The sequence below is a fragment of the Myotis yumanensis genome, unplaced genomic scaffold, assembly GCF_028538775.1.
Source record: "Myotis yumanensis isolate MYYU_CA2020_CCGP unplaced genomic scaffold, mMyoYum1.0.hap1 SCAF_14, whole genome shotgun sequence".
Lineage (NCBI taxonomy): Eukaryota > Metazoa > Chordata > Mammalia > Chiroptera > Vespertilionidae > Myotis > Myotis yumanensis.
Genome location: NW_027223765.1, coordinates 42,875,954 through 42,889,163, shown reverse-complemented (window position 1 = coordinate 42,889,163; position 13,210 = coordinate 42,875,954). Strand labels below are relative to the sequence as shown.

Here is a 13,210-nt window from a genome sequence, read left to right as displayed (position 1 = left end):
ACTCTCACTTGATCACTTTATGATTTTGCACTTTGACACCCTATAGATTCATTGAGAACTTTTTGGTCCAAGCACTGGCTTATTTAGCACGATGATTAGCCAAAGTGTTATTCTGTTTGAGCTAAGTGATGACAATGTATTTGATTGGAGCCTTGTAATTGTTATTTTAAAATCAAAGTAATGGATTATGATCTCAGAATAGAACCTGATCCAAAAGAATAATAATAATTAGAACAGCAAGCACTTAATTAGGAGAAAATAAATGTTCCATCACAGACCTTAGGGCCCAGCATACCATGAGTCCTGCCTACCTTTGCAGTTCCATCGCCTACCCCACCCCACCCCATTACTTACTCCCTGCAGTCTTCCAGTTCTTAAAAGTAGCCAGGTCCTTTCCTGCCTTGGGAATTATACTTGCTGTTCTCTCTACCTGGGGGCTCCTTCCCAGGTGTTTTCTTGGCTGGTTCTTCTGAGTCTCACTCACAGTCTTGTTTCCTTAGGGAGGTTTCCTGGACACAGTGACTAAAGCCATCTGCTCTACCCCCTGCCTTTCCACACATGCAAGGCACATCATCTCTCACAACATGCTCTGTGTTTCCTTCAACATTAGGAAACCTAAGTTGTGTCTCCTTGGTATTTGTCTGTCTCCTCTACTGGACTCTAAGCTCCATGAGGAGGTGGAGACTATCCCTGTTTTATTCACCACTGCAGCCCCAGTGCCCTCCTGGTCCCTGGCATGAAGTAGGTGCTCCATACCTACGTGTGGTTGAATGAATAGAATATTCTGAAGTCCCAACTCTCCCTGAACCCACATCAATACGGGTCTGTACTTAGCGCTTCCATTATGATCGCGTACGACCTTGAGGGGTTGAATTAACCCAGCTGTGCTGACTTTCCTCAGGCATATGAAGGATCAGAATAAGAAGGTGGCCAACCTCAAGCACAACCAGCAGCTGGAAAAGAAGAAGAATGCCCAGCTCCTGGAGGAAGTGCGCAGGCGGGAAGATAGCATGGCTGACCCCTCCCAGCACCTGCAGGTGAGCCCAGGCTTTTCCTCTTCTTGCCTGAATAGTGGGAGGTCCACTTGCTCTGACACGTAGCCACTACTGTGGGAAAATGTGCGCAGAAGCGGTGGGCGTGCCTCTGCCCTGAATCCAGCACTAACCACGTACCCCCAGGGGACCCGGAGGTCTCCGTAGTGAGGAACATCATTTCAAAATGGTGTCGAAGAAAAGCCGATTATGGGGGAGCCCACTGATGCCTCACAGGTTCTCTTGGTTCTTGTACTTTACCTTAAATGCGAAGGGCTGCGTTTATATAGTTGGCAAGAAGCTTAAAACGTAGAAATGTCTTCCTTTTACAATTATGGAAGTTGCTTTGGTTTTAGGAGAAGGGAAATGTGTGCCTATTATCACAGAAGGTATTTGGGAAAAGATGCAGGAAGTTGATCTCAGAGAGTTTATAAAACTGGGTTTGTTTTGCCTAAAACTCTGAGGCCCCGAGACAGGTCATTATTCTGTCTTCTCAGTGGAATATAGTTATCTCTGAATGGATGGCTCTCAGAAACCAATGGACCCACTGAAGACACCCATTTTTCCTCATTAACCATTCCTATTTTTGGCAAAGGGGCTCTCTCCATGTGCTCAATAAAACATTCAAGCTAGCCCAGGGCATTTGCTTTGAAGTTCCTTTATTTATTTGTGGGCCTTTAAACAGAGCAGTTCAAGTTCAAGTTGGCCGGAGTTCATTTTAAATTTTGCTTATTAATTAATGTCTCTCTCCAGTTATATATTAGGTTTCCTCCTTGGAGATAGAAGAAGTTAGATAATTTCAATATGTACATAAAATTGTTCTTTTTAATTGAACCAAAGAGAAATAAATTATTCTGGAGTAAGAAATGCAAGAACATGCCCTGCACTGAGACTGGCATGAGGGGATGACTTAGTATTAGTTTCTTTTCTGTCTGTGTCCGGGAGGTGCCTGAAGATTGCCAGTCAAGCCTCCTTGCACTGATGCCTGGTTTGGATAGCACAGTATTAGAATCAGCTTCTTTGTTCAGCCCTGGGACCACCTTAATTTGCATGGACTGGTCACTTGTTTAAATCCACAGCTTCCTCAACGTTCTTGGCAAATTACATCCCAGGGTTTTGTAATTCTTTACCCTATGAGTTATGAGATGTCAGATTGGAGCCTACAGACTGAGAATATACTAGTAGTTAACTTAAATTTGTAGAACATTTTATTGCCTTGCCAGGCACACAGTCTCATTTATTCTTCACAAAAATGGTGATTTTACACATGGTAAAACTAGTCTCAGAAAGGTAATGAAATGACATCTAGCATGGAGTGGAGATGAACCTGACTCCAGGTCTTCTACCTTCAAGAAACTAATGTAGAGAAGTATTAACAGGATTAGGTACCATTTATTAAATTTTTCCATATACTGGGTTCTGTGCTATTTACTTTATAAAAGCTGTTTAATTCTTATGTCAACTGGGTTCGTCAGGGCTCCTAGTTGCAGACTGTGGCATCAGGAATCCGACTTTATCCTACTCACAGGTGGCCATTGTTTTTCGTTGCCTTGATTCTCAGGAAGGCGGTCCACAGTGATGCTAATGATGGCCACCAGCAGCCAACAGAGAGTCTGTGAGTGCTGTCACCCCAGGGGAAGAAGAAAAGTCTTTTCTTAGTAGTTCTAGACAAAGTTCAAAGGCTGATAACACACATGAATTAGCCAAGACAGGATCAGGTCATGTGATGACCTCATCTTGAGGACAGGGGGTAGCCTTCCCCAAAGCCCATGGGCTGAGAGTGGGGACAGGTGATTTCCCACAAGAAAGAGAGTTCTGTTACCAAAAGGGGTGCTGGGCAGCCAAAGCCACCTTTGTTTTTTTTTCATATCAATGTCATATGGGGAGATTGTGGATATGGTGAGGGTTCTGGAGAATTAAGAGAGGAGGCAAGAAAACTTTGGAGAGAAGTAGGACTGAGATGGAATGAGTTCAACATGGGAGGGAGAGAGCAGTAGGGAAGGCCCTCCAGGCAGGTACACAGGTTGCACAGAGCAAGATACAGTCAGGGCACAAAACATAACAGGCCAGTTGATCCTTGTGGCAGTGAGATAAGTGTTGTTGCTATATTTCTTTATCTAACTGTGGAGCTAGGATGTCCAGGATTCATTCCAAGTTTCAAAATGTACTAGCTGAATGTCCTTGGGCAGGTTACATAACTTCCCTAAGACCAGTTTATCTGTAAAATGGGGATAATAATTGCTCTACTCCAGAGTTGTGAGGATTAAAGTGTCAATGCAGCCCTGGCCCATGTGGCTCAGTTGGTTGGAGCATCATCTATACACTAAAAGGTTGTGGGGTCCATTTCCCATCAGGGCACATACCTAGGTTGCGGGTTCGATTCCTGGTCAGGGCCCATATGGAAAGCAACCAATCTATATACTCACTCAGATGATGTTTCTCTCTCACTCTCTCTGTGTTCTCCTTTCCCTAAAATCAATAAGCATATCCTCAGGTGAGGATTAAAAAATAATAATAAATAAAAATAAAGTGTCAATGCATATAAAAATTTAGGATTGTACTTGATACAAGCTATACTCAAAATAAGTGTTAATGATAGAGTGTTTTTTGTTTTCTTTTCTTTTTTCTTTTTCTATTTTTAATTGTTATTATAATAACAAAGAAAAGATAAAAGAAACATTTTAAAAGTATCTATGCTGCACATGGGAATTATGCAGTTCTGCTGTGATATGCATTGAGCATCAAAGTTTCTGTTTTTTCTATAAATAGTCATTTTTTCTTTTCTAAGGACACATCCAGTTATGGAAATTAATGTCTTGTTTTGACCCATGAACTTTTGTATAGCAATATTTTCATAAGGGGCCTTAGTAACTACCTCATAGACTTATTCATAAAAGATAGCCTGGTCTGGAATTGCTTAGTTGCATTCCTGACCACCCCAAATAACGGACAGCATTTGAAATGCAATAAAAAGTAATCACGATTAATTTTGATGAAAATGTCTCTGGTTAAGGTTAATAGAGAGTAAAACTCCCACTTTCCTGGATAGTTAAGCAGATGTACTCAGATGCAGCAATTACTGCCTTCTGAAGGCAGAACTTTCCTTTCTTGGGGGCACTTCGTTTTTTTATACTGCTGTTGTTTTAAGTGCTTCCTGTTTATAAGTTAGCCTGTTAAGCCCTTTAGGTTTCAGTCACCTGGCATCTGGTTTACTTGGTTAGTTGATTGGTTGGTTGATTAGCTGATGGTTGTGTGATTGGCACTTACAAAATTTGTTTTTTTCTACACCAGTATTTTGTAATGGTTGGATACTCTGACTTCATGATTCAGCCAAATAGATATTACATCCAGAAAAATCTAAGGCCGAGCATTGCCGGATACAATAATGGCTTTTGGATCGTGTCCCAAAGGAAGATTGAAGAGATTCAACCAGTTGGTCTGAGAATTGGACCCACAAAAAGGACATAGTAAAGGGGCAAGGCAGCCATGTGGTCTGTCGAAAGAGACATGCATGATTTGGAGAAATGGTTCTTCTTTATAAGGAAAGCAAGAACATAAACCTAATGAAAAATTGCTGCTGCCTTGGCCTGTGTGTAGGGATGTAATAGAGAGTGGCGGGCACTGTGAGTCCATGCCTCATCAGAAGGCATGGGGCCACCGAGTTTTGGCTGACTGCTGCCATGAAGGTGGCCCTAGAGTCAAGGGGCCTTCTGGTTGCCATAACGTGTGAATCTTTACATGAAATCTGTGGATTTTAGAAAGTTGGTTCAATGGCTTTAAACACTCCGTGGGTCCAGTGAAGCACACGTGCAGGTGAACGGGCCCCTGGCGTGTAGCATCTCTTGCACAGCCTGGCACTCTGTTCCTACTGTAAATAAAGAGCTGGCCCAACACGACCCACCGAAGAGAGATGGCAGTTTAGTGCGTTTGTCCTGAGTCCTTTCTTTTGTCTGAAGTACCTTAGTTTGAGACTATGTAATTACTTGAGTAAGGCAGGGAATCTCTCTGACCCTCACCTTTTTAATCTGTAAGTGGGGATTACAATTAGTACCCTCCTGGATGGTTCAAATAAGATGAAGTTTATGAAAGAGCCTAGCACAGATCTGACCCACATGGGGTTCAGTTATTAGGGTTTCCTCCCAGGGAGACAGCTAATGAGCTTCTAACCATAGAAGACAGTGCCCATTGGAAGTATCGCCTGACAAATCCTTTGTTAACGATTTTATACTGATGAGTAATACAGATCTTGAGCACACGCCAGTGAATGAAAGTTTCCAATAAAGCACTAAAAAACATTTTGGGCAATAAGGAGGGAAAATTAAAGTATTTTTCAAGTTTATGCTGAATTATGTGTGAAAAGTCGATGTGAAAGACTGTGATTTTCTTGTATAATATCGTAGACCTGTTCCCCAGGACACAGATGATGGAGCATGATATTTACGCCTGTCCTCGGGGCTTTGGGCTTCCGTGTGTCCCCTTAGAGTCCACATGGAGATTTTTCAACAAGGTGTCTTCCCGGAGATTCACACTAAATCGTCTCTACCAGGATGGGATGCATATTTCCCCCTCCAACCTCTAGCTATTTCTTGCTGAGTAAATATGCCAATGTGAAATCCCAGTGGACATCTTTGTAGATTTTGGCTGCATTTTTCCCTGTGCAGCTTATCAAGTTAATGAACTAACATTCTAAGAAGTGCACAAGCCAATATTTTATGCTCCTTTTCTGTTGTATGTCTGCAGAATTCTCTTCAATTTATTGCCTGAAAACTAAAGTCTGTTCTTGTGTGCTTCCGTTTCCAAATTATAGGTTCCCAGGGAACTGTAAAGTTTCTTCTCTGCTAGTGGTTAAGCCCAAGTGTGATCAGTTTAAAAAGCAAATGAATGTTCCCATTTATTCTTGTCCTTTTAGTAGAGTTCTAAAAAAAGCAAAAAAGCTCAGAAGACAATTTTATTTTCCAATTTGTGCAACTCTGGACATCCGTACCTTTTTTCCAAGGGAACTTTTTTGACTCTGCTCCTCCAATTAGATTTGGAATCAGCTAACAGAGGAAGTGTAACAAGCAACAGAAACCTTACACATACCTAGCTTTCAGCAAAACGTTATGGAGTTTCCAAGCTTTGCCAGGTTGTTTTTTGCAGAGGGACACTGATGTTTTAAGAAGCAATTTTTAAGCCTTCATATCGATATTTTCATTTCTCCATGTCAATGAGTTAATTTCTCTTTCAATTCCCCAAGCTTAAAATGGTTACTCTAGTGGTGATCTATGTCCGCCTGTTACGGTGCACTTCTGCCTACTGCCATTAGAAGAAACCTGACTAGCAGAGCTAGGAGATTCATCACTGTCAAAACACGTTTATTTAGTTCTGAGTTTTCATGGCTGTTTGGTAGGCATGGTGTAGAGTGATTTAGGGAGGCTCCATTTCTGCCATCTTGTTCAACATATGGAAAGGTGAGAGAAGTCGTCTTAACACCAGCTTTAAAGAAAAATCCACATTTGTTTACATTTTCATTTTTATTTAGTCTGATCTTTTTAGCACAGTGAGGTGTTTCCTTTGTCCTGTGATTTTCTGCCTTGATGGGTAGAGATTGGGATGTTCCATTAAGCTGTGGATAAAGACTGTGGTGGTATTGAAATGTGGACTGAGAGGCATCCCATGTTTCCAGGCTATTCATAGTTTAAGATGACAAAAAGTACTCAGGTATTCGCCAGTCTGCCGAGGACACCAAACATTGGCCAGTAGGACTGAAGATTAATACAGAAGGGTTTCTATTCTTGGGGATTTACTTTGACATTTATTTTAATTTTGCACCCTCATTCCCCATGAGCCCAGAATGACTTTTGTTGTAGCAGATCTCTGTAGGCAGCCTCAGAAAATCTTACTTGACAGTCAGTTTCCAGTAGCCTTGGGTTGAAGTCCCTATTCTTTGTAGGAAATCAAGGACTGTCAGAGAGACCAGGCATTCTGTGCACTGTATTTGGGAACTAACCATTCCTTAGAAATGTTCCAAGCAGACAAGTAAAATTGAGTAAATAAAACTGTTTTATGTGGAGTTTTTCTCCTTTCTTCCCAATTACTTGTTTTCCCCAATATGCAGTAACTTGCATATTTCTTCGAGAAACGTCTTCTGCTTTTTCCTCAGGATTTGTGACTAATCCTTCACTTCATACAGCCCCTCTGTACAAACACAATATATTTCTATGGAAAAGAGAGGTTTACCTTTAATCAAGTGTTGCCTAATCGACCTCCTAAATTATCCCCTAGAGATGGAGTGGAGTTCATTATTCTTTTCTGAAGGGTTTTCGGGTTTCACTCCATTAGTGGCTCTTCAGCCGTCCTCAGCAAAGTGCATGTTTGTTTGTCAAAGGCTGAAGATCCTGCAGAATGAAATGCAACATATTTATCAAATGAAATCACTGTTATTATGGGAGCAGAGTTGTAAATGCTCTGGGATGACAAAGCCGGAGGGGCTGGGGGCTGGAAAAGAAGTCCTGGGTAGAATGATATGTAATCTCTTATTCATTTTGAGAGAGGTGACTAGGAGATGAGACTATTTTTTAATTTTTATCCCATTTTGTGCCCTTTGGCCCCTGAAATGTCAGTTGATGGGGAAAGGCAGCATGCATGCTCCTGTGATCTCCAGGGAGAATCAGCAGACAGAGGGGTGCTACAGGACAGAGTGGGCATTAGCTCTATGGAGCGGGGATGGAGGGCTTGCCTTGTAGCATCTGCTTTTCTTCAGTTTACCTTTAACTCTGACCTCTGGGCTTATTTTGAAGGAGGTTTGGGCTATAAACTGGAGACATCATTTTTATATGTTTACTAGAGGCCCAGTGCACAGATTCGTGCACCGGTGTGTGTGTGGCGGGGGGGTCCCTCGGCCTGGCCTGCACCCTCTTGCAATCTGGGACCCCTCAGGGGATGTCAGATTGCTGGTTTCAGCCCTATCCCCATAGGCCAGGCTGAAGGACCCCACCGGTGCACAAATCCATGCACTGGGCCTCTAGTATGCGTATAAGATCTTTGGTTAATCTCTTCCTGCCCTCCCCGCTTCCCTCTGAGATTCATCAGTCTCTTCCATGTTTCCATGCCTGTGCATTGAGTGTCTGCCCCCTGGTGGTCAGTGCGCATCATAGCTACTGGTCGAATGGTTGCTTAGGGTTTTATATATATAGATTAAAATCACTGCTAGTGATCAGTTTGGTCAGTAGTAATAATAACAATGCACCTCAGCTGAGCCCTGTGAACTTCACAGAGGGCTTTCAGGGGCTGAGCTTCATGCGGGATCCTCCCATTGACCTTGAGGATAGGATGGGTCAAGTTTGTATATCTTCATTTATAGGTGAGGAAACTGAGCCTCAGGCAGTTGTTCAGTGACTCATCTGTAATCATGGGTCTCATAAAAGGCAAAGCTTTGAGGAGGAACCAAGGCCTCAGAGTTGTTCTTATGAAGGTCAGACGAAGGCTCAGTCAGCTTTTGGACACTGAAGAAAATGCTTTCCCAGGCAAACGTTTCTGAACCAGTCATGCTTTAAAAGCCACCGAGCAAAGAGGCGTCGGAGGTGTGTGCTTGGAGCATCTAAATGTTCTTGTATTCTACTTGAATCCATAGCATGCACAGTATAATCTTCAAAGTAGAAATGGTGAAGGCATTACTGAAGAACCCATGGAAGGCAATCGGGCTGAAAGGAGAAAAAAATGTTGACAGCACACCTTATAATTTTTTCAAAGGTCGAATTTACATAATAACTCACACAGGAGACTCAGGAATCCCTAGGGGGCAATTGTGTTCAACATGCATCAAAAGAGCGAGTCCGCTTAAATCAGCTCTCTCTGGCCAGGGCAATTACTGCAGGTTTGCTCTGAGATACAGCTACTGGAGGTTCATCAGGGGCCACCTGCAAATCACAGTACATGTCACCCTGACATCATAGATGCTGGTGTTTCAGCACATTGCTGCGCAAGGCAGAGAACTGCGCATGGTTAATTTTTTAAAATGTTAACTCAGACGTATGGCTTGTCCAGAGCATGGCTAAGCTGTATATTCAGCACTCCAGACTAGGGAAACGACAATCAATGACATAGGCAATGATTTAGATAAAAATCTTGTGAAAGGTAAATTCAACTATGAAATCTGTTTCTAGTCACTTAATAGCCTCTTCTGAAATACACACTTGGGAAGTTGGTAATTTGAATTTATGATACTTTTAATTTCTTCTCTGCTATTACACTTTCCCTTTGCATTTTATTTCTTTATGGTGCCTGGAAAAACTCTGCAAGGCTAAGCAATCATAAGTTTTTCTTATTAGAAAAGACCTTAGACTTTATTTAATACAAGCTCCTTGTTTTGCTGATGAGGAAAGTAGGGCTCTGCAAAGACAGATAACCTACCCAACACCCCAGAGGGAGTTGTTGGCAGAGGGGAGACCAGATCCCAGGCCTTTCATATCCTTGCCCAGTGCTATTTGTGCAGCCCACTGGTTCCATAAAATGTGTCTGCCTTCAGGCGGATTTGAACCTTGAACCTTCAAGCCCAAAGGTTGAGCCTCTGCTCCTTAATGCTGGATGTTAGATTGACCCTTTAAGATAATCTAAAATTATGCCTTCACAATAAGCTAAGCTTTATGCACATTTTATAAACATGGTATTCTGTTATCTAGTATGTCTCTTCTCTGTCTTTAAAATTAGAGTAACTAAAGTGGGTCAAGTGAGTGGTGGAAAAAATTGCTGTGAGAACAAACTATGGAGCTTAGGACTCTTTAGATAATACATAAAAATTGGTTTAAGTTGTTTATATCTTTGCCTCTTTTTCTCATCCATAACGGGATATCATCTATAAAGAGACTCAGGAAATCTCTTGTCATGGAAAACAAGTGGATTGCTTAGACAATTCAACAATAAGAATAATAGCTGCTACTTTTTATTGGGCAATGAACTAAGCCAGGGGGGTCAGTCTTTGGTTGAGTTCCCTGGGAAATGGAGAGTCAGAGATGAACATGCAGGAGGTTCCTGGGAGTGCTCTTAGGAAGGGAGAGAAGCAGGGATGGGCCTGGAGAACTTGAGCTGTAATGTTCCAACAAAGGCCTCAGCAGGTCCCATCCGTTGGTCTGCAGTTGGGGTGACCATTTGAAAGGAGTTGACCCCAAAGAGATAATAGGGCTGCACCTCTGTAACCCCCCATCAGCAAGTCAGTGGATTCGGTCAACTCCTGGGGAAGGCATAACCATGGGCAGGGCACCTCTCAAGGCAGGCACATTCCTGGCATCTGGGAATGAGCGTCTCAGTTTTAAAGAGGATCTGGGCAGGGCACCACTGCGTCTACAGCGAACACCCAATGTGTCTCACTGTCCCCTCTGACACCCACGGCAAACACACACAGGCCTCTTGCCCAACCCCCTTCAACTTTCTTTTTAATACAAGCAGCTATTACAAACCCAGTCCTTGTTGGCCAAGTTCCTCTGTACACACATTGACTTGTTTATTCTTCCCAACAAGCTCATGAGGTTGCTACTGTCTATGAAACCAGTTTGTGAGTGAGAAGATTGAGACCTGGTGATGTTTAACAGGAAGAAGACCTGGCATTCTTTCCAGGTCTCAGTCACGAGTGTGGCACTCCCCCTCTCCTGTGCACAACTGCTTCTTTATATGCTTCAGATCGTCCACAGTAACTATAGTGACAGTGAAGGTGATGGTCAGGCTACTTCAAAAACCAATAGAACGATTAGGTGGTGGAAACTTGGCTGAAGAGGCTTTGCATGGGTTTTATGGGGTAGTGGCTAAGCTCCTTTATGTAATGGGATATAACAGAATGATTTTAAAAGGCTTGTAAGGCCTTCCAGCACATAGTCTCACTGGTGGTTTTTGAGGACTCTTTGGTATCTGCTGGAACTTACAGTCAGTAAGTCAAGATTCTTTACCCTCCAACATCTCAAGGTCTTCTCTTCCAACAAAAGTGTCCTTACCGGGCAGCTGATTTGCAGCAGCTTCTGTAAGTTTTCTGGAACGTATTTTCCTGGGCTGCTGCTTCCTCTGGGATGAAGACCTTTCAAAAGAGGTTATGATGAGTTGTGTCTGCTATTGGAGCCAGAGCGGAAGCTTCCCGAAGACCTTCCAAACTTCAGCTCTGCAGTGGAGCTGCACGCATCTGAGTGGGTGAGGGGTGAGGGTACGGAGGGAGTTGGGGATCTAGGTTAATTCTGGGCTTGATCTGGGCTCAGTCACTGATGAGCTGTGTGACTTTGAGTGATTTTCTTTTTCTCTTTGAGCCTGTTTTCTTCCATACAAAATGGTGGGCTTGTGTGGGGTAAGGCCTCTTTCAACTCTCAATCCTTGGGGTCCTGGGACTCACTGAAGGATGCACACATGTGATGATTTAAAAAAGCATCTGAGAGGGCAGCTCATGGGCCAGTGGGGATGTTGCAGCCCGTGCAGAGCATTCATGTTAGCGGCGGGAGGCCCTCCAGCCAGAGGTTCGGAAACTGGGAGAAGCTGGTCTCCTTAAGACCAGTCTGTAATACACTGTCTGGCTTAACTATAATATATTCTAGGAACTCTTTCTGTTCTCCACTTAAAGTGCAAAGCCTGCCATTTTGAGGAGACTCTTGTACTATGTACTAAAGCATTGTACTTTCTCTCTTTAGAGTAGTCAGTTATAATAATACACCCACCAATTGTTATTTTTTTGGTAAAAGATAAAGGTTAGACCAGTGATAGTCTGAACATAAGATATACAATGCAGGAACTCCTCAGAATTGAACCACCTGGGTTCCAGACTGATTTCTCAAGGGCAGGAGCTATGTGGTTTTCAAATGTCATTGTTGGTGATGTAGACAGTTGTTTTAATAAGCCACTATGTCAATAGGGGGTATTTCCCACCCCCCACCCCCCACCCCCGGACTCTGGGGGTAGGTCATAGTGAGCTGTGGGAAAATAGAACAGAGACTAATTTGACAAAAACCCAGTTGATATGATCTAGGTTCACATTTCCCAAAGCATGTTTATCAAAGTGAAGTCCTGTAAAATACTATTAGAAAAAAGGGTTCCATTTGTCAAATGCCTTTGGGAAACAGTACAGACTCTGTCCTTCTCTTAAAGAATCACCATGCGCATTAGCATATTAAAGACACGGAGAAGTCTTGCAGTCAAGAGAAGGGTTCAATAGCTATGCAAAATTCCTCTAAATCATTTGATAAAACAAATCCTTTTTTTTTTCTTTCTGGAATATCTATTAACATTGCAAAGAATTAGCATTTTATGGAATTTGGGTTAATGCTGATCTAAGCAAGTCACAGTGCTGGTAACTGAGCTATGCAATCAGCTCTTTGATTACAACTTAAGGTCCGACACACTCTGCAGTGATACTTTTGATTTAGCATATATCTTGGTCGCTGAGTCAGAATTCACCTGGGCATCTCGCAATGGTTTTGCGCTTGCCACTTGATTCAAAAAACAGTTCTCTCAGAACGATGGCCAAGAAAATTCTACCTCTGATAGCCTTTTTAAAAACTGCACCTCATTAAAAACGTTCATGCGAAGCAAACTTGAAAAATGTTTGTGACAGCCGTAGTGGTATTCCCATCTGTCACCCTTGACTCTGGGGTCTGCATTGACTTCTGATTATAAGCTCACATTATGCTGTGCCCCCAATCCAAATCGGATGATGAATGTTTTGGAGGAAGATGTGGAAATGATTCCAGGCTTAAAACACAAACTTGACTTTTTTAAGGTATCCATTGTGAATTCTCACTGGGGTGCAGTGTGGACCCCTTCCTGCTGAGCAGCTCATTGGCAGTGTGGAATATAGCGCGTGAGGTTCCTGTGTTGCTGTCAAAACCAATTATACGGCTTGAAAATGAAGTACAGAGCGTCCCTGTGTCATTACCAGCAGGCTTGTTTTTATTTTGGTTGTACTTTTTTGGCTGTGAAAGGATCTTTATGAGAAATTAGAAAACCGCACATTTGAAAATGTTCACAGTGAAACAATAAAACCTTGAATGTATGTCTCCTGGATGCCCGAGTCTGATCATAAAAGGGCCTATAATTTCTGAATGAACTGCACCTCTCTTAACCTGGCTCAATGGTGGCTTTACTCTTCTACTCATCTTACAAGGCTGTTTTCCCATTACTCTAAATGGGCGGTTAAGGCCGCACCAGACGGCAGCTTGTTCACATGGATAAAG

At 42.7% G+C, this 13,210-nt stretch overlaps 1 protein-coding gene across 5 annotated transcripts in view; it reads left to right on the top strand.

The window, feature by feature from the left end:
• ERC2 (ELKS/RAB6-interacting/CAST family member 2) overlaps positions 1–13,210 on the top strand; it is an 882,521-nt gene that overhangs the window by 471,085 nt on the left and 398,226 nt on the right. For all 5 annotated transcript variants that reach the window (XM_070390793.1, XM_070390792.1, XM_070390791.1 and 2 more), the window contains one exon: positions 902–1,037. In XM_070390793.1, coding sequence (XP_070246894.1) covers positions 902–1,037 — 136 coding nt within the window. The remainder of the gene's footprint in view (positions 1–901; positions 1,038–13,210) is intronic.